At 30.9% G+C, this 21027-nt stretch overlaps 3 protein-coding genes across 6 annotated transcripts; 2 read left to right on the top strand and 1 right to left on the bottom strand.

Moving 5' to 3' along the window:
- Positions 1-1050: 1050 nt before the first annotated feature.
- LOC108845466 (putative FBD-associated F-box protein At5g53635) lies at positions 1051-2339 on the bottom strand. Its single transcript, XM_018618673.2, has 3 exons — positions 1773-2339; positions 1626-1694; positions 1051-1491 (listed from the first exon to the last, which is right to left on the bottom strand). Exons 1-3 carry the CDS (start codon positions 2337-2339, stop codon positions 1186-1188), a joined length of 942 nt encoding a protein of 313 aa, XP_018474175.1. The 3' UTR covers positions 1051-1185.
- Positions 2340-4276: 1937 nt separating this feature from the next.
- On the top strand, positions 4277-7191 carry LOC108844395 (uncharacterized). Of its 3 annotated transcripts, none has more exons than XM_018617652.2 (12): positions 4277-4482; positions 4557-4749; positions 4975-5057; positions 5161-5261; positions 5415-5510; positions 5769-5822; positions 5909-6057; positions 6171-6288; positions 6436-6523; positions 6619-6663; positions 6733-6854; positions 6938-7191. In XM_018617652.2, exons 1-11 carry the CDS (start codon positions 4362-4364, stop codon positions 6813-6815), a joined length of 1131 nt encoding a protein of 376 aa, XP_018473154.1. In that variant the 5' UTR covers positions 4277-4361; the 3' UTR covers positions 6816-6854; positions 6938-7191. The 3 variants fall into 3 exon arrangements, with proteins under 3 accessions (XP_018473154.1, XP_056860961.1, XP_018473153.1); XM_057004981.1 differs by having other exon boundaries at positions 6929-7191; XM_018617651.2 differs by having other exon boundaries at positions 6619-6854.
- Positions 7192-7804: 613 nt separating this feature from the next.
- Positions 7805-8813, top strand: LOC108846773 (uncharacterized). 2 transcript variants are annotated; one of them, XM_057005156.1, is made up of 4 exons: positions 7805-7892; positions 8226-8298; positions 8380-8429; positions 8560-8813. In XM_057005156.1, exons 1-4 carry the CDS (start codon positions 7849-7851, stop codon positions 8663-8665), a joined length of 273 nt encoding a protein of 90 aa, XP_056861136.1. In that variant the 5' UTR covers positions 7805-7848; the 3' UTR covers positions 8666-8813. The 2 variants fall into 2 exon arrangements, with proteins under 2 accessions (XP_056861136.1, XP_018475481.1); XM_018619979.2 differs by having other exon boundaries at positions 8374-8429.
- Positions 8814-21027: the final 12214 nt, after the last annotated feature.

Below are 21027 nucleotides of genomic sequence, written 5' to 3'. Positions count from 1 at the left end.
AGAATATCGGATCATGATAATAATTTTTAATTTTAATTTTAGTTGTTTAGTTTTAGTTTTAATTTTATTTTTTAAAGAAACATAATTTTTATGTTTGTGTGTTTGTATAATCATATTCTGTATGATATGAATTTAATAGAATAGATAAGTTTTGTAAGTATGTACATGTATCATATGGTAAGGCTTCGTCTTTTTGTCAATATTCAGTCCAAATTATTTGTTTTTTTTATTTGAACATAAAAACAGGAATATAGGGAAATTACGAACGGTTAACAATATTCGAAGCCCAAATTATCGTTTCATATGCCGAGGGAAGTTACGAACGGTTAACAATGCTCTAAAAGACCTTTTATTAATTGGTCATACATGATAATTAATAGAATAGATTTTGACCCGCCATTAAAAGGGCGGGTAAATTTTTTGTTTTACATCTTTTAAAAGTTTAATTTTTATATTTCTGTTTTTAATTATTTTTGTTTTTAATTTGTATAATATCTTTTTAAAATGATTTATAAGAGGCTTTAATAATTATAATCTTTGTATAATATCTTTTTAGCCAGTTACGTGATTAATGACCATAATTAAGAAATTAAAAAATATAATTATGCAGTAATGGGCGTTCACAAAAAATACGATATCAAATCATATTGAATCATACGCCCTTTTGGACTGTTACGTGATTAATAACCAGTTACGTGATTTGACAGTTATATTAATAAAAAAAGTATATTAAAGATGTATTTAGTGGCAGTTATAAAAATTAAAAAGTGGACATAACTCCATATCAATTGGATATGTTGAAGAATTAATAGAATAAATAGATAGCCAGGTTCGAAATTGAACAGGCTTTATGGTTCTGAGTTTGGACGATCATGACCATGACAAGATGACTTTAGCTGTTTTGCGTTTTCAGCAAATTGGAAAGATTTAATATAATTAATTTACGGTTCTTAACAACAGTTACGTTTGTCTGTAAAATGTTCAGCAAAAAATGAAAAAATGATTCTCTAGTAATAAACTAACATGTCTATAATTAATAAGCAAGTCCGCTAATTTCTCAATCTGACTAACACCATGAGCTGAATATTCAGAATCCAAATAGCAAAAAATCATTATGGCCTTACAACCTAGTAACCAACAGCATGAAGCTACCACGCAAAATCGCTTTGTTTTTACACAAAATCATCACCAAAACCTTACTTGTTCTCTGTTCCAATTAAAGACGACTTCACATTTGGTAGAGCCTCTTGGGATTTTGAGGAGTTTATTAACCAAGTCATCTTTTTTTGCTGAACAGTCATTATGCAAACGTAGAGTGAGCTTCTTGAGGATTGCTGAATTTTCAAGGATATACCTTACTAGGTTCATTTCTCCAACAAGTCTTGAGAGTGTGACACTGAAATCAACGAACTCGAGAGACGATACTAAACACTCAGGCACATGTGAAAAAGATATTTCATCCATATACGGCAAGTGCCGTTTCTGATCAACCTCAAGGTTCCACTCCTGACGAAATAAAAGAGAGGATTAATACGCAATGAACAAAAAAAGATAGCAGATCATTTTCATATAGTTAATTAGAGAGGGAAGAAAAAATCATGTAGGGTTTTTTAGCATATCACCACCAAGATGAGGGACTTCAGGTTCGAGCAGCTCTTAAGAATGGTTGGTAACCATTTGGAACATAAATAGCCCTAACAAGAAAGAAAATTAACTTGGGCCAAAAGAAACTTTCAGGATTGAAAATGTACAGGAACTGAAATTGTATATACCTTGAAAGGATCTCCATAAAACATCATATGCCTAATCTTGGAAATGCTGGAGAGAGAACTGCAGAATCTATTTATATTTGAATACAGAGTTGCTTCATCAGAATTACCAAATATTGACATGGGATAAATAATTAATTCGACGTTGGTATCGATATTGGTTATTGTAAATCTTTCGAATAGGTTAGCTTCTATGCTCAAAGACCATAGTCGAGGAGAATCGATCACAACTTCTGACCACCCGCTGAAGTAGCCGTGTACACTGAGCTTCTTCAACGACTTAGAGAGCACTCGTAAGACTTTTACATTATCATTAAGACATCCATAAATGTCCAACTCCTCAAGGACAGGGCAGGACGAGACAAGTCTCTCGAACGTGGCCTCATTGAGATTCCGCATACCCATTAAGTGCAAAGTCTTCAGACAAGGTAAGGAAATAAACTCTGAATCAGGCAAGAGCACATCGAGGAGTTTTAAAGATATTAGTGTCTCACAGATATAAAGGCTTGGGGGCATCCGATGAAAATAATTAGTCGCTGCGTAGTAAGTATTTAAGTTTTTGGACAACATTGAACATCTAGATTACAAGATAAAAGGAATGAACTTTAAAACAGAGTTTAGTACAAAAGCCCAACAATCAATTTTGGCTAGTTTATAAATTACAATTATTCATGATAAAAGGAATGAACTTCACGGTTTGTTAGTTTGTTTTAGATTACAGATTAGCTAGCCGCCAGAGTTTTTAGAGCTTTTTATGTTTAGCTCCTCGTGTTGAGAAGATTTTTTTCCTCTCGTACTTGTCTTTGTTTCATGTTATGAACTCCGATTTTGTCTCCGGAATGTTAGATCTGTGAACTTGCCGGGTTTGATGTCTAACTTGTTTCAAAATTTCAATAAATTTACAGACGACCAAAAAAAATCTTTGCTCTGTTTCACTCTCTTTTTTTTCTGGCACAATTGCTCTGTTTCACTCGTAAAACTGAAACAAGTCAGAACCGATGTTCTTGAAAACCATGTCGAAACTCAATGAACATTAGTAGAGCATAAATGATTAGTCTATTGGTAGTGAGTGACTAGCGGCTATTCCAACAACTACCCAAAAGAAAAAGTCCAATGTTATCTCTTAGACCGAGTGCTCCCTTTGTATGGAGTTAAAATATGTCCAATAACTGAAAAAACGCGTTTGAGCACCAAAAGAAAAAGATCAGCACAACATTCCTATTGAGAGAAATTCTTTTTTTTTTTTAACAACTATTTTATTTATATAAAATGTTACATTACAAAGGAAAAAAAAATACAACTGCAAATTTAAAATACAGAGAATAGAGTACAACAAATAAAATAAAACCGAAGAAGCTTTCTTCTGAACCATCTTCTTCGATTAGAAATTTCGATGCGATTACCTTCAGAAATCTTACAATGATGAAATTCCAAACTTTCCTTTGAGACTTCTTTTGTTGTATAACATTGGCCAAACTCCAATTTAGATCTATAGATATCAATCGATTAAGAATCCAATATATTGATTCTCTCAAAAGAAATAGAAATTGGATTTGCCATTTTCAACGATTCTAAGAACATCGCCATACAACAAAAGAACCGTTCTTCTAATCTTGATTACTGAAACCTCTATCCATGATGGTTTCCATGACAATTGTTTTCAAAGTAAAGCGATTAGGATAAGTTCCTTACCACTTAAATCTGGATACAATGCAAACATGATCACTGTTTTATCATCGACCATGGCTCCATAATCCATGTCGGAGATTGAACCGTTGAATTGAAAAGAAGAGAAACCAATTTCCAATCCATCGCAAATACATATTTTCTCCACAAGAGAAAAGATTAATAAAGAGAAGAGTAATAAATATAGAATCATCACACCTTGATCAGTGTTACTGTTTGGGCGATTGAAAGTTGACAATCGCCTTTGCCATTGCCAATAACCGTCTCACGAGACAGTTTTTCTTTGTTATCGTTGATGACATATCTTATGTTATCTATTGAGAGAAATTCTATCATGATTATTCTTCGTTTAAGGGTTTGATTTTTTATTTTTTAATCATGATATCCCATAAATAAAAAGAATAAAAAAAAGTATTTTCTCATCAAACAGATAAGTCCAAATATTAACAAGAGTTTTATTAAAATAGTTTTAAATAATACAATTTATAAATGTTTGTAGATAATGTTTTTCAACATAAAAAGAGCAAAAAGAAAAAAAACAAATTATATTTGTTTTGTAAAATATTATGGTGGAGAATCTTTGCATGGATAAATTCTCGATTTGACGTAATAGTAGTATATTTCTGGTGTTACTTTTCACACGTGCTATTTTTCAAACACACAAAAATAATTGTCGTTAACAAAATTTGACCTATGACTTTCTAAGACATTACCCGCCATCCCAGCCGACCAATCTTACGTGGCAGTCCTAATCCATCGCCGTCCAATCTCTCTCTCTCTCCCTCTTTAAAAAATGAAAAATCTCTTCATTTTCATCTCCTCTTCTTCTTCTTATTCCTCTTGCTGAATCCAAACCCCACCCAGATTTTCTCAGGGAAATAAACATCATCGAGCCAAAAAAAAACGATGCCGTATTGCGAGGTTGTGAAAGAACACGTCGACGCAGAGACGAAGCTGAACAATGCAGGGGTGAAGATATTCTACAGAACGTACGGTCATGGTCCTACCAAAGCTCTTCTCATCATAGGTACAACTCTCTCGGAGCTTGATTTCAATTTTGGTTTTCGATTTGAATGCTTAAAGGTTTGCCCTTTGGTTCAGGTTTAGCTGGAACACATGAATCGTGGGGTCCTCAAATCATGGGATTAACAGGGACTGATAAACCCAACGACGAAGATGATGATGATGGAGTCGTTACCGATGATTCAGGAATTGGCCAAGGTATCGAGGTCTGTGCTTTCGATAATCGTGGTATGGGTCGAAGCTCCGTGCCCTCACACAAATCTGAATACACGTAAGTCTCAATACTGAACACAGCCTTTAGTTAGAGCGGTAGGAGCTATAGACGATTTAGTAAGAGTTTTAAGTATATTTTTTTATAAATGTTAAGTAAAATTTTCCAAACATTTTGGAGCTATAGGCTAATGTTTCACCAGTCTATGTTCAGGCCGGTCCTGTCTTTGACTTGGATTCATTAATTGTGAAGTTGGTTTTGTTTGGTTTTTATTTTTTTCTACAGCACAACTATAATGGCAAAGGATTCAGTTAGTTTGTTGGATCATTTGGGATGGGAGAGAGCTCATGTAATTGGGCATTCAATGGGTAAGTTTTTTTCCGACAAATGTTTGTTCTTACAAAGAGTCTTGTTTTCTTCCTTCTTAGTTCTTATTGTTGTTGCTTTTGGCTTTTTTTTGATAAAAAAAAGGAGCAATGATAGCTTGCAAGTTAGCTGCAATGGTGCCAGAACGGGTTCTCTCTCTGGCTTTGCTTAACGTCACTGGTGGAGGTTTCGAGTGTTTCCCCAAGGTAACACTTGAATGCAACACATGGCGCTGTTTCTTGAATCTTCCTTCTTTGATAGCTATGGTTTTGTTCATATGGATAATGTTTTTCTACTTGGATACAAAAAGAAAAGATAGAAATCTAAACTATTAGCCTTTTGTTTTTTATGTGCTACAGCTTGACAGGCTAACACTTTCCATTGCGATACGTTTCTGGATGGCAAAGACCCCTAAACAAAGGGCTAAAGTTGATTTGGACACACATTATTCACAGGTGGGAATCTTCAGTGTGGTGTGCTGAAATTCTATAAGAACCAAATGGGCAATGAACAGTTCTTTAATAAATTTGATGATTGGAGCTCTTGAAAATAGCCTGTATTGTTGGAGGAATGTTTTTTACAATTTTCTTTTATATGTAAAGTTTGGCGCTGTCTTTTTCTTTGTAATGAGCGATCAGATGATTGCTTTCGTTGATACACTGAATCATATTATGGTAGAAGAGTGATTTGGTTACTAAATTCTATGTATGCAGGATTTTCTAGCAGAACGAATAGGAACTAATACGAGGAGGGATGTCTTATATGAGGTGAGCTATACTGGTTTCATGCGGGAGAAAATAATGATAATGATGATCTAAAGAGAAACTAATGTTTCGAGTGATTGGCAACGTAGCAATATGTAAAAGGAATATCAGAAACTGGAATGCAGTCCAAGGACGGGCTTGACGGTCAACTTAATGCGTGTTGGTTACATAAAATCACAAAACCGGAGATCGAACGGATCCGCTCTGCTGGATTTCTCGTCTCAGTCATTCATGGAAGGTATGTGACAACAGATGCAGTTAGAACAGAGAATCATCTCATGTTTAAAAGAATCTTTTACCTATAGCCAACGGTTGATATTTTGAGTATTGTTGGTGGGGATTTATATGCAGGCATGATGTCATTGCTCAGATACGTCACGCGAGAAGATTGGCGCAGAGACTGTATCCCGTTGCTAGAATGGTGGATCTTCATGGAGGTCATCTTGTTAGCCACGAGAGAACAGAGGAGGTACCCTTTAAATTCTCTGTCTCTCTTGCGTCTGATGTATATAAAGACTCGAACACAAATGTTTTTCTTGCTCTTGTCAGTATCTCTCTTATCTCCTCGTAATCTGGAAGAAAAGATTAACATTACATTACTGATCAATTTTTTTAGGTAAATAAATCTCTTATGGAGTTAATAAAGGCGTCAGAAATGAAGAAAACACCAACCGATTGGACTAACCTCACCCCTGAAACTCCCGGTATAGATAATTCACACGAGTTATCCATTCTTGTAGACCACTCTACTTCTTCTTTGAAGGTTTGTTCTGAGATTAATATCAATGTTTCCTTTCAGGTTATTTCGAGAGGAGAATAGCATTGATTAGAACCTCATCAGAAGGCAAGAATGCGGTCTCTCCTCCATCTTTCATCATGGAAAAGTTTCATCGATGTCTGCTTTTCCTCTTAGGTCTTCTGGTTTTGGCATTTGAGCATGCAAGAAGAGCTTTCAGAGTTGTCAAACCCGTCAAAGTTGGGCCTTGTCTCACATAACAACAACACACCTATCACACATTTCAATTAGTCAGACCGGTAAGCTCCTGACTGTTTTAACTACGACTGGTAGAACTTTAGCAAAACTAGACTTATCCTAAACAGAGTTTTAGTACATGCAGTTATGCAGTTCTTCAATGATCAAGCTGATGAAAACATAACAGATAAGTTTGCTGCAAACAGACGCTAGAGAAGGAGTCCACTGCTTGTACATGGAAAGAGATAGTAATAATACGAAACTGTTGATATATACATACATGTGTAAGAGGAATCATTCCACGAGGAACATTTGTTGTCATTGAGTACCTCGATCTAAATGTAATATGTAAAGACAAGACATATAAATCTCAATTGAAACTTTACATGTTTTTTACAAGTTTCATATGCTGTGGTTTTATCTCTATAAAGGATTGAACTCTTAAGATACTAGACTAAAATTAACCACCAAAAATAATAGATTAAACATTATATGTTTCATGAATCTTCGCCATGTTACATGTATGAAGGTTTATAGCTTTTACAAAACAATCTTTTTATTATAAGTTCATGAACAAAAACGAGCTAATTCTGAAAGTAAATACAAAGAAACAAAACAAAGAGGTAAGAAGAGGACATGCCTGGTATTGCGTCTGTCTGAAACCAAAGCTTGAAGATCATCTTTGGTGAATGATGTGTGTTTTTTCTCCTTGTAATAGCTTTGGTGAATGATCTTTTTTTAATCTGCGAAACCAGAGAAAGAGCTTGAGAGAGAGAGAGAGAGAGAGAGAGAGAGAGAACGAAGTAATATTCCTTCATGCAAAATATTCCCATAGGCCATAGCATATACCTTTTCACGACCATTGTTCACGGTTTTAGAGTCTTTTCTTTTCCTCGATTCATATCGCAATATGAAAAGTCATGGGCCGGAATTGAAGCCCATTAAACCCGTTTTGCTGACTCTCTGTTTTCATTAGGACCCTTGTCGCCAAAAAAAGAAAAAAGAGGTTTCATTTCAATTCGTTTTTTTTAGCTAAAACCTCACAACAGCCAAAACATGGCTGCAACTGGTCCTGTTAACCAAAATTGGGATTTCAGCTGGTATGTTCATAACGTTTTTTACTCTGTATCTGATGATTAAACATACTGATTCAATTATTGTAATATTGGGTCTGCCACGTGTTTGAAGGAATCTCTTTGATTTTGGTTAATTCGCACTTACTTACTTTTGTAGGGGTTTGTAGTTAGACGATCACACTGTTATAGACCTATGAAATTTGGTTTGTTTTCAACTAGATATATATATATATATATATATATATATATATATATTTTTTTTTTTTGGGTAGAAAATTAGGGGTTGTGGTTATCTTGTAAGAGTTTAATTTTCTTTTGCAAATTTTTTTTTGGATTATTCTTTTGCAAAATTTGCAGTAACATGGATGTGGATTTCGAAACGGACCAACATGCTTTCATTGCTTACAAAGCATTGTCTGTTGATAAAGAGGTTTGAAAGTTTCCTCTCAGTTCACTAACCATTTGACTCATGTTATAGTTTCTTATGTTGTGACCGTTAATGCAGTTGCAGCCTGATAAGGTGAGAAGAGCCATGTCCGTATCAAACAACAAGCTTTCTGTGTAAGTTTCTTCAAAATTAATCTATCGTGCTTAAATCGTTTTAAGACTGATTCCAAATTGGAAATCTTTCGTGTCAGATTACTAGTTTCTTTTCTTTTTTTTTATATTTGCTCATTGGATAACTTTATAGGAACTTCGAGGCAATAGAGGCAAGGCTTCTTCGAGCATCCTTCTCTGCGTTTGTTGACGTTCTTTCTCTAGCCACAAGAACAGTTCAAGAGTTTGGGCAAGACTAAAACAGCAGTGTGAAAAAAGAACTTTAATTTCTCTTTGCCCCTTCAAGAACTCAATTGTTGTAGTGTTTATCAAGCAGTGTACTGTTATGTTGTGGCCGAATCAGATTAGTGTAAAGATATTACATTTAAAGCTTTATGACTTTGGCTAGGTTTGCGGGATCGGTTTGAACGGTTAGTTTGGTTCCGGTAATTTGATTTTTGGTTAGTTTGTTCAAACAAAACCTTACCGAATTAAACTAACGAAAATTCGGTTTGGGTCTTGGTTTAGTTTGTGAAATTTCTACCAAACTAACCAATGTTTTCGGTATTGGTTTTAGTTCCGTTAAAATTCCTTAGAGTTTTGATTAATTTTGGTTAGTTTGGTTAGATTGAATGATTTGGTTATTTTGGTTTGGAATTTTGGTTAAAATTACATACTTTGGTAATAATTGTTTTAGATGAACGAATTAACCATTTGTCGAACCGAACCGATAAATGATTTATGTAATGTGCCGAGCTAAACTAAACCCAAATAAGAATTTGAACCAAATCCAAACTAGGCAAGGATATAATCTTATGTGGAACTCACGTGCATAATTCACCATCTCTCATGTTGTTTCCCTTGTAAATAAATAGACACATCCATGTATCAATTCTTCACCATCTTTTTGCGCTTTTCTAGATCATTCTTAGTCTTGACATCACAAACTTGGATCTCTTGTCTCAGGTTTGTAGATCCAATTAGTTTACATGTATAAAATTTATGTTGAACTGGTGGATGCGCCAACACTAATATTAGGTATTTACATGTATAAATCAATTTTCAGTTTGTTAGTACAATTTTCTTTTTTGGTCAGTGTTAGTACAATTCAATATTAAATCATTTCATAACTTGTCATATTGTTTCCAAAATCTACTAGTTTATTTTTGCTAAACTGTAAATGTTATTAATCAAAATGGAGGTTTGGTTACAATTGAATCATTCTGCTTTACAGCCATTTTAAACACATCCATTTAAATTCAAAGTTTCAAGCTAAATATGTTTCAATTTTGCTGTAACAGATTTTAAATTTTAGAAAATATTAATCAAATCAAGCTGTTATGGTTAGAGATAAAAGAGAGTAGTTATAGCCATGTTTAGATATTCAGCGGGTTATGTACTTCCTTTAACACTTGAAAAGTAAATAGTGAAAATTTTAGCATTATATGTGGAACTGGAAATGCAGTAAGATATTCTACATAACTGATGTATTATCAAACCCGCAACTGGCTATAACTCCAGCGGGCTTTTAAATTCTAATCGGTTAGTTTTGGTTGAATTGGAATCTAGTCATCGAAAAATTTCATGTCATAAGTAATCATATTGTTCTAAAATAAAATAGTTTGATACCGGTAAGTATTCCATATTAAATCATTCATAACATTAGATAAACAAGAAAAAAACTATACTTTAGATTTTTTAGCTGAAAAAACAATCGACAATGTTTCTTCAAAGACATGCATAATTTTATGGCTGATACTGATTCGCGGCGTGAGGAAGAGCAAACTTGCGGGCACTCATCCCAGAACTCATCTCAGGCAGGTAAAATAGTGAGAAACAGTCTCCATCCTCCCACGTCAATGGCGTCACTTCTGTCGATTGCCAACGCCTTCTATGATGCACGTTCACCACGGAGAACCACAGTAGCACATCTAAATAAAATCAAACAAATTGTTATTAGCAATAATGAAATATTTAAAATGAACAGTAAATAAAACGAATACAAATCTCCTGGTAGCATAGATTAACGGGTGACTCAACACCTCCACATTATCCACATCTCCATATGGCTCAAAGAGCCTCTCCAATGTTAAAGCAACGCAACAGGGGAAAATAAGTGTTGTATCCCTCAACAACAATCCTAACACTATAATGAAAAACCAGTAATTTAGAACACTCAGAAAAAACCAGTAATGTAGAACACATCTTTAGAATTTAAAAGCATACACATGTTTTGTTTAAGGCTTTACGAAATAGAGGAAATGAATCAAATCTCTCACTCTGTATAAAAAGCAAAAGTTAGTTTATTAATTAACAAAAACTTTTCATACAAAAAAAATAAAAAAGTTATTTATATAGAATTTTTAAACCGTCATTAAAATCTTTGCGCTAATAGAAAAATGCAAAACACAAAAGCCATAAGTAAAAAGTAAATCATAAAAAAGAAAGTTGCCTTTAAACTCTAGGATGCCGCTGCATCAATTAGCCTCGCTATTAATAACTTCCGATCTGATTTTCTCAAGACGGTGCTTCAAGTTTGCTTCTTCGACACGTCTGCCCTACTTCTTCTATCCTCTCGTCTTTTTCTCATTTTTCATGGGCCGGGCTTGTATGACGTTAACGGGCTTCTTCTCAATCTTTTAAAGTCAATTTGATATTGTTAAACCGAACCAGTTTAACAAAATCGAAAGGCCCATTCTAATCCCCTGAGAAACATTTCGGAAATTAGAACCTTAGTTTTGTATTAATTAAAAAAGTCCCTATCCTACGTGTCATTCAATTAGAATGTTAATTAATCTTATGTAGCATCATTACATTGAAATTGAAAAAACAAAAAGGTCCAATCGATTTTTATTTCTCTCTAGAATCAATCAATACAAAACTATATGATATAATATAGAACAATACTTAGGTTCACCCCTGTGGTGAACTTTTTAAATTCACCTCACCTCAATTAGCCAATCAAATCGCCACGTAGGATTAATGACAAAAAATATTAAATACATTTTTAAAAGCCAAAAATCTTTAAATGTCAATTCTAACAAAATTAATACCGAAAACTAAACCCTAAATCCAAACCGTAACCCTAAACCCAAACCGTAACCCTAAACCCAAACCCTATACTCTAAACCCAAACCCTAAGCCCTAAACCCAAACTCTATACCCTAAAATCAAAACGCTAAATTCTAAATCTAACTGTAAATTCTAAATCCAAGGGTTTGGGTTTAGGGTTTAGAGTTTGGTTTTAGGGTATAGAGTTTGATTTTAGGGTATAGGGTTTGGGTTTAGTGTTTGGGTTTAGGATATAGAATTTTATTTTAGGGTATATAGTCTAGAGTTTAGGGTATAGGGTTTGGATTTAGGACTTAGGATTTGAGTTTATGGTATATAGTTTGAGTTTAGGGTTACAGTTTGGATTTAGAGTTTAGTTTGCGGTATTAATTTAGGATTTGAGTTTATGGTATATAGTTTGGGTTTAGGGTTACAGTTTGGATTTAGAGTTTAGTTTGCGATATTAATTTTGTTAAATATGATATTTAAAAGATTTTTTGGCTTTTAAAAAATGTATTTAATATTTTTTGTCATTAATCATACGTGGTGATTTGATTGGCTAATAGAATTGAGGTGAATTTAAAAAGTTCACCCTGTGGTGAACCTAAGTATTGTTCTATAATATATATAATGTAGATGAGAGTAAAATTACATAAATGAGAGTTAACTTAACGGAGAAAAATATTTACTTTCCTTAAATAAAAGCTACGGAATTATCTAATATGATTAACATATATATGACAATTAATGGTTATGAATAATAAATATTTGATAACATTTTTTGTATTTTAGTTTTTTGTTTGATTTTATATTATTAAAATATATTAAACAATCACATTAACCATATAATAAAAAAATTAGATTTTTTCTTATATGTTATATTTTGAATTTTTAAAATGACTATAAATTAATATTAAATATAATACCGGATTTTAAATTTTATATCCGACTGTACACAAAATTTAGGTATATACTTTGAAATAAATTACAGTGTCTTAAACCCTTTTTACATTTTTACAGTATCTTATATATATATATATATATATATATATACTTCGTATGAAATAAATGCATTTTATATGTAAATACATATACGTATGTAGGGCTAAAAAAAATTTTAATAAAAAAAAACAAACCGAACCCAACCAAAGATAATATTAATTCTGAACCGGAATTGATTAAATATCCAAACAAGTTATAAATTTTGGTATTTAGAAAACCGAAATCGATACGAATTGAAATATTTTGGGTAACCGAAATATCTGAAATATGTTTATATACCTAAATATATTAATTATTTTATATTTAATGTATACTAAAACATCCAAAATAGATAAGATACTTTTAAGTTGTCCAACATACTTAAAAATATATACAAATGGTCAAAAATAAATGTGCGCTAAATTTAAGTATACTCAAAACACCAAAAATACTTACAATATCTATTTATTCTCTATCCAAATATTCAAACCGAACCAATATATATACTAAGTTTAGGTATTATGACATATGTTATTCAAGTTTATATGTAATTTTATTTTGTTTATAGATTTTTAGAAATTTAATGTATTAAATGAATTTTAATTTTTTAAAAATAATTTAAATTATGATAAGATCCGCGCCTTGCACAGGATGAAGTTGTTATTTTTATTATGTTTTGAAGAATGAAACAATAGTTCGATTTTATTTGGATTAGGGGTGTTCAATTCGAATATCGGGTTGGTTTCGGTTTGGTTTGGTTTTTTCGGTATGTCGGTTTGTAAAGTATAACTAATATTCTAAATCCATATTTACTTCTTTTCGATTTGGTTTATATACCGTTGTTTGCATTTTATTCGGTTTTGATACCAAAAAAATAAAATTATTTAGTTTGAGATCATATTATATATTATACGAATTTTGGAGTCATGGTGTCAAAAAGTCATTTATTAAAAAAATATTATATATTTAAATAAAATAATAAAAACAAAAAATGCTTCTATCATCTAATAAAATAATCAAATCTAAAATTAATATCAAAGCTCTAAATTTAAAAAATAAAAGTAAAGAAGAGAAGCATGAAAGAAAGTTTTTATTATTCTTCCATATTAGTGTTCATCAAATTAATATGTCTTCAATTGAACACAACTTTGTTTGTTTAAATATAAAAAAAAGTTGTAAAGAATTTTACTGATTGTTATCCATCAAATTTATAATCTTTACTTCAACTTATAGTTATTGTTAAAATAAAGCAAAAAGATCAAAAAAACTAAGAAAATAAGAAGCCTCAGTTGTAGTAAATTGTTACTTAATTATAGTTCAAGTGATTCAAGTGATTTAATATATAGGGGATATGTTGGCTGAACATTTGTAATTGTAATTGTGGACCGAAATCTATTTTTGAATTTATGATGAGTTTGATCGATTTGGGCTTAAATTTTTTACACACTATTTATATCTATAAAAACTGTAATGTTTTCAATGGGCCGATTTTATTCCAAAAACAGGTTCTACAATTTTTTTTAACTTTCACATCATTGAGAACCATTTTAATGATTTTAGAATCAGCACCTTATTATTTCTAAAATCGAATTACTTTAACTTTAGTCTTTCACATAGGTTTGAAAGGTTTCAACTGGACGACTAAATTGATGCAACCAATTTTGTTGCTTTAAATATATATATATATATATATATATATATATATATATATATATATATATATATTATAAATTCAAATATTTATTAAATAAAAATTCGTATTAATACAATTTTATGATCATTTGTATCTTATTATAACAAAACTAATTAAGCTATTGATCACAAAATTTTTAAAGTGGGATCTTCAAATTTCTAATAATTTATAGACGTTTTCAAAAATTTAAAATATAACATATAAGAAAAAATCTAAATGTTTTTTATTATATAGTTAATGTGATTGTTTAATATATTTGATAATATAAAATAATTAAAAAGGAACTAAGATACAAAAAATGTTATCAAATATTTATTATTCATAATCATTAATTTTCATATATACCTTAATCATATTAGGTAAATTCGTAACTTTTATTTAAGAAAAGTGCGAGATTGTTTTTTTGTACATTATTTCATCAATTCAATAGTTAGTTTAATAAAAAGTGTAATATAAGTTAAGATGGACCAACATATTTTTCTAAGAATAATATATTTTATATAGTTATTTATTAAATGAGACTTCATAATCATTTGGTTCTATGATCAGCGCTTATATAATAAGTTTATAATTTATAAATGCTCTTGAAAATTCGTTGAAAGTATTAATATCAAAATATTTATGTAATATTATATGGTATATATTTTAATCTCTATATATATATTTGTTTTATTATTAAATGATATTTTTTATTCATATGATTTTAAAATCATGTGTATCTTTTTATAACAAAAATGTTAAACCATTGTTCATTAATTTTAACATAATAATTTTATTATTTTTAATCATTTAATGTCATTTTTTAAATTCAATATATAACATATACGAAAAATTCAAATTTAAAATTTGTATCTAATTTGATTGTTTAATTTATTTTAATAATATAAATTAAACAAAAATGATTGAAGATATATAATTTGTTATCAAATCTTTATTATTAAAATCATTAATTGTCATATATATATAAGTCATTTATGGTGATTTTTTAGGTTTTATTTAAGGAAAAAAAATAAATAAATCAAATTAGAACATTCACTTTTTCAATTTCAATGTAATCATGACACGTATGATTAATTAACATCATAATTGAGTGACATATATGATATGGGTTTATTTTAATTACTAACAATTTGAGGATCTAATTTTTGAAATGTTCCTCCTTCAATACATAGGGGATGGATTATCCGAACACATATCGAATCTTCAAAGATCCAAACCAAATCTGAATCGAAATTTATAAATACTGAATATGGATGAAATTTTTGATCCCAAAAACTTGAAAACCGAATAGATCTGAATCAAAGCCGAATGAAACCCGAACAACCATTCCTATATGTATGTAACATATAACTTTATAAAATACTTTCCTCCGCGCAAGGCGCGGATCGTCACCTAGTATTTTTATAATTGAGAACCAATTTTAGAATTTAATCGTATCATAGAATTTACAAGTAATGAAGTGTACTAGCTGAGAAGGTACCTGCTCAACAAGTATAGTAGTATACAATCATTTAAATCATACAAAGACTCAAACACCATAAAAATATAAACAAAGAGCGGTGATATACATACAACAAGCCCATTACGCTTTTGACAATAGATTGAAACTCATCATCAGTGTATTCGCGGGTTGGAAATGGAACCATTCTTTATCTTTGACGGGCTAAACATAGTCCATGGCAGCTCAAAGGGTAAAGCTAAACCAAGAAATGAATGTGAGATAATGGCAAGTCTCTGTTTTGCTGAGAAGCAAATATAGTGAAAGAGTCTACCACCTGCAAAAGGGTACACGACCAATCAAACCCAAATTTTGCAAGCTTCCAAAGAAAGAAAACAAGAAAAAGTAAATGATCATACAGTCAAGAATCCGCTGAAGCTGTATTGCATCGTTGGTATGGTTTTAAATATTAATCCCCATTTCCAGATCATTGATATAAGGTCCATGATCGACCTAACATTAGGGAATCTAGCCAATGCCCATGTGTGTGTGGTTCAGGCGAATGCTATAATCATATATACATGAGGTCCTTGTTCATGGAATACGACTGCTCCTTTTAGTTTTGGATTCAAACAATTCCTAAGCAAGCAAGCATGACGAGGCTTTATCAGCTCAACATAGAAGACAGAAAAGCATAGACATCTAGTTGAAGAGCATGATCTCGAACAACTATAAGACTCTGTTACTCGTCAAGATATAATGCACAAGTGCTAATAGATAATATTGTTGTGAGTGAAATGCTGCATTACTCAAGTCTAAAGCGAAGTCCCTTTTAACATCATCATAATCCAGCAGAGAAAAATTCACCAGTCTTGTTTAGTCAGTACAATCTGAGGCTGTGCAGTTACAACATACTCGTTATGCTCTCAACTATAGTGAGTGGTTCCATGTTTTCGAAACTCCGCAACAGGGAGGGAGTAGAGTTGATGTGGACCATCGATTCAAACTATGTGGACCATCGATTCAAACATTTTAGGTAACGATTTTTAACTGGAAACACTGATTCGAATCAACAACACAGAGGAGATAATCTAACCCTCGGCGATAGAGATAGCGGAGAGTCAAAAAATAAGATGCTTCTCTTAACAATACCTTAGAGTCAGCATGGGTTTGTCTTCATCCAATTCTCAATCCTCTCCATGTCTTTATCCAATTTATAGGTCTTGACACAGTTTCGGGGTTAAATGAGAATAACATTTATTGGCGAGGTTAAGACAAATACGTTGAAAGATAGGGGAGTCTAATAGTTGAGAGAAGGATTCATCGTCTGTCTGTCTCTGGAGTGAAAGATCAGCAGAGAACTATATTAGAGTATATATGTATAGTTGGTTAGTTGGTTTGGTTAGTTAGAGCCGGTTTGTACCGGATGGTTTACTTTTGTATATAAACTCTTTGTAGATCAACATTTACAATTAACAGAAACAATTCACTTAATCCAAATCCTCTTGTGTATCATCTTCTTCATGAGAGCTGAGTTTCTGTTCAACTTCAATTCCTCTAATCTATTCTATTAATTCTGCAGTGTGACCTATTGATAAATATTTGGTCCACTTATATTTTTCACATTTCTATCTAACTGCCATTGGTCACATAACTATAGTTTACAGTTATCACTATAACTTCCTGTTCGTCACTTTCTATATTCTAGGGCCATTATTCCTTTTTTTTGACTAAACCATTATTTTAAGGGCACTTCATATGTTTATTGTTATTGAATTTTGATGAACATTCAATTCTCTAAGAAATTATTCATGAGATAATTTCTCAAAAACAGTTATGTTTTTCGTGATTTAATTCAGTCCCAAAGAAACCTAGAAAAAAAACAGTTCTATTTTTCAACAGGTATTTGCGTTTGAAAAAATTTCTGAAAAATTCTCATCAACACTGTAAAAAACAGTTATATTTCTCTACAGGTATTTATAATTTCTGAACATTTATATTTCTCAATGTTTTATTACATTGAAAAATGAACATTGGCAAAATTATTATATATTAGATAAGTATGGATTGGTGGATTTCTGATCGTGGCTACCCGTCGATCCATAAAGTATTTAAAAAATTAAAATTAAAAAGGTAATTTTTTAAAAATACAGAAATTTAAAAATAATAATTTAAAATTTAAATCATATATAATCTTTTATTATAAATATATTTTTATAATAATTAAAGCGAAGCAGGTGCGAATACAAAGTTATTTGTTTGCGGGTTGTGCGGATCATATTTATTAACCAAACCAAAACTGAAAATCCGCGGGTTGGCGGGTCAACAGGGCAAGTTCGACCCGAAATCCAGCTTTAACCGTGCCTTGACCGGATCAATTTTTAAATTGCTATTATTTAATAAATATATTTTGATTAAAATACATAAATATGATTACAAAAATACAAATATAATCAGAAAGAAAAAACAAATATCAAAAATTTAATTTAAAACAAAAAAATATATCCGCTCTTTTAGGGACGGGTCAAAATATATTTCTCAACAGGTTGACTAAACCCGCGGGTTTCAATTTTCAACCCGCGGGTTTCAGTTTTGGACGAAACAAAATTGAAATCCACCGGTTGGCGGGTTCGACCGGCAATATACCGGATCAATTTTTAATTTGCTATTATTTAATAAAATATATTTTGATTAAAATTTATACAAAAATATGATTATAAAGAAAAATTATATATATAATCACGAAGAAAACACAAATACGAGAACTAAATTAAAACAAAAATATACCCGCCCTTTAAAGGGCGGGTCAAAATCTAGTAAACTATTAATCCCTAATCTCAATCATAAAACCCCGAGTTTAGAAATGCAACAAATGATTGAACCAACACGGAGTAGAACCGTAATCAAACTGTGAGAAATAAATCACCAAAACAAACCGTACGTAGGGTCCACAAATCTGCTGACATAAACTGCCTAAGGAGTTATATGATTTTTTTCTTTTTTGGTCCATATCAATGGTTCAATAATTTTTGGAAAGTGTTCAATGTGAAAGTAATAAATATACACTAGGATAAGATCCGCGCCTTGCGCGGAGTGAATTTTTTTTTTTTATGTTTTAAAGAATGAAACAATAGTTCACTTTTATTTGGATTACGGGTGTTCATACCACATATCGGTTTGGTTTTTCGGTTTTCGGTATTTCGGTTAGTAAAATACTAAAATATAACTAATATGCTAAATCCATATTTACTTTGTTTGGTTCGATTTATATACCGTCGTTTCGGTTTATTCGGTTTGTGCCTAAAAACATAATTATTTAGTTTAATATCATATTATATATTATACAAATAATCATGTTGTCAAAAAGTCATTTATTAAAAATATTATATATTTAAATAAAAGAATAGAAAAAAGACGCTTCTATCATCTAATAAAATAATCAAATTTAGAATTAAAATCTCATGATTTTTATAAAATCACATTCGGTTTGTATGGTATATACTAAAAATACATATTATATATTCTGTCAAAAATACTTGAAAGTATATATAGAATAGTCAAAAATATGTTTAAAATGATTTTTCTACAGATTTTCCAAAAGTACATGTAATATATATTTTGTCTATATTTTGAGATACTTTAAGTATATAATGAATTTTAAAAATTTTAAAATTATTTAAATGGGTTATTCGAACCCGAACCAAACCCGTAAAGATCCAAACCGAAATATAGAGATATCCGAGTAAAGCTGAAATTTTTGAACCCGAAAATCCAAAACCCGAATAAATCTGAACCAAATCCGAATGAGTATTCGAAGCCATTTAAATACTGAATTAAATACCGAATTAAATACTCGGGTATTTAATACCGAATTAATGGAAAATTAAATGCCGAATTAAATGCAATTCATTCTCGAGACGACACGTTAGCATATTTATTGAGAATCATTGTGGGAACGACACGTAAGCAAGATTCATTCTCAATGCTTCTCAAATAATATATAGGGGATATATCTAATTAAATATTAATTATTTTTATGTGTCTAAAAACTCTAGAAAATCATTTTAAACAGTTTGAATATATAACAGGATCTTTTAAACAGTTAGTTTTGGGGAATTCGTTTCCTTTCTTTGCTTATAACAGCATCTTAGCTAAAAGACAAATTTGAATTCTCGTTCTTCTCAGTGGGAACAAGCAAAACCGTCTTTGTTTCCGGAATCTTCTCACCACTTTCAGCACATCTGCAAAAATTCTTTTTAAAAACATTTGTTATTTTTAGCCAAAATAGGATAGGATAGTTCGATGGGTCAAGAGAATTATACACTACATGTTTTTGTTGAGATATTGTTCTCTTTCCATTTATTTCAAATTTTTATAGGAATTCCTTATGAATGATCTTTTACTATATAACTGGTGTTATCTTCTTGGAATCAAATAAAATGACTCATTCAGACTTATTCCAATTTCAAAGTTTGTTGAAACAATTACAGCTTTATCTATAACTAATTACAAAATATAACACTTTCAACTTGATAAACACTTTCTACCAATGGCAAAGCTAGAAATAGTTTGACTGGGATCATAATATATAAATTTAATATTTAAATTAAACATATGAATATTATTATTATACAATTTTTTTACAAATTAAAGGGGGCAAATAAATATTTATACATAATTAGTGGGGTCAAATGCCAAATTTTAAATAAATACTATAGTAACTTTTTAAACTAAAGAAAATTAAAATTTTCAAAAAAAATTAAAATTTTCAAAAAGAATTAAACAAAAATATAATCTCTCTTTCAAATGGCGGGTGATCTAGTATCCTAATTAAAGGCCTAAACAATCTAAACACATCTAGTTTCATTTTTTTTTTTTTGACGGCCATCTAGTTTCATTTTTTCTTCGTTATCTCACCGTAAAAAACTAAGATTTTCTGAAAGTTGAGTAAATCCGTTATTGATCTCCTCAACGTGATGACGCAATGCCCCGAGTCGTGACCTATGTAAGTGCTTTTGATCCAGAGGAGTTCGAGTACTTAAAGTAACATAATTAACTAACTGGTTATTCTTCATCATTACATCATAAATCAACAAAGAGAGAGTAGTGCTGTCATTTTTCATAGATTTTTTAGTGTTAAAGAGTCCTTCAAGTTCAAAGTGCAATTTTGTGTAAAAATCTTAAAAAGTGTTTATTAGTGAAACACTCTCTTTGGTGAACAGTATAACCATATAAATTTATTTGTACGAATTTATGTCATTGTTGTATAGACTATTTTTTTTTGTGTTGACTATATGTTAGCATAAAAATAAAACAAATATGTAGACATAATGTGGAAACATCGTTATTGATATTTTGCAGTATGTAGTAGTAGTAATAAATTATAAACTAATCATATGTGGATTTATATTGTGATTTTGAATTGATATTAAACAAATGTTGAATTCTACTATGGTTGT

The sequence above is a fragment of the Raphanus sativus genome, chromosome 3 (assembly GCF_000801105.2).
Source record: "Raphanus sativus cultivar WK10039 chromosome 3, ASM80110v3, whole genome shotgun sequence".
NCBI classification, from domain to species: Eukaryota; Viridiplantae; Streptophyta; class Magnoliopsida; order Brassicales; family Brassicaceae; genus Raphanus; species Raphanus sativus.
The sequence above is the reverse complement of the archived record's forward strand: the minus strand, read 5'-3'. Positions and strand labels throughout refer to the sequence as shown.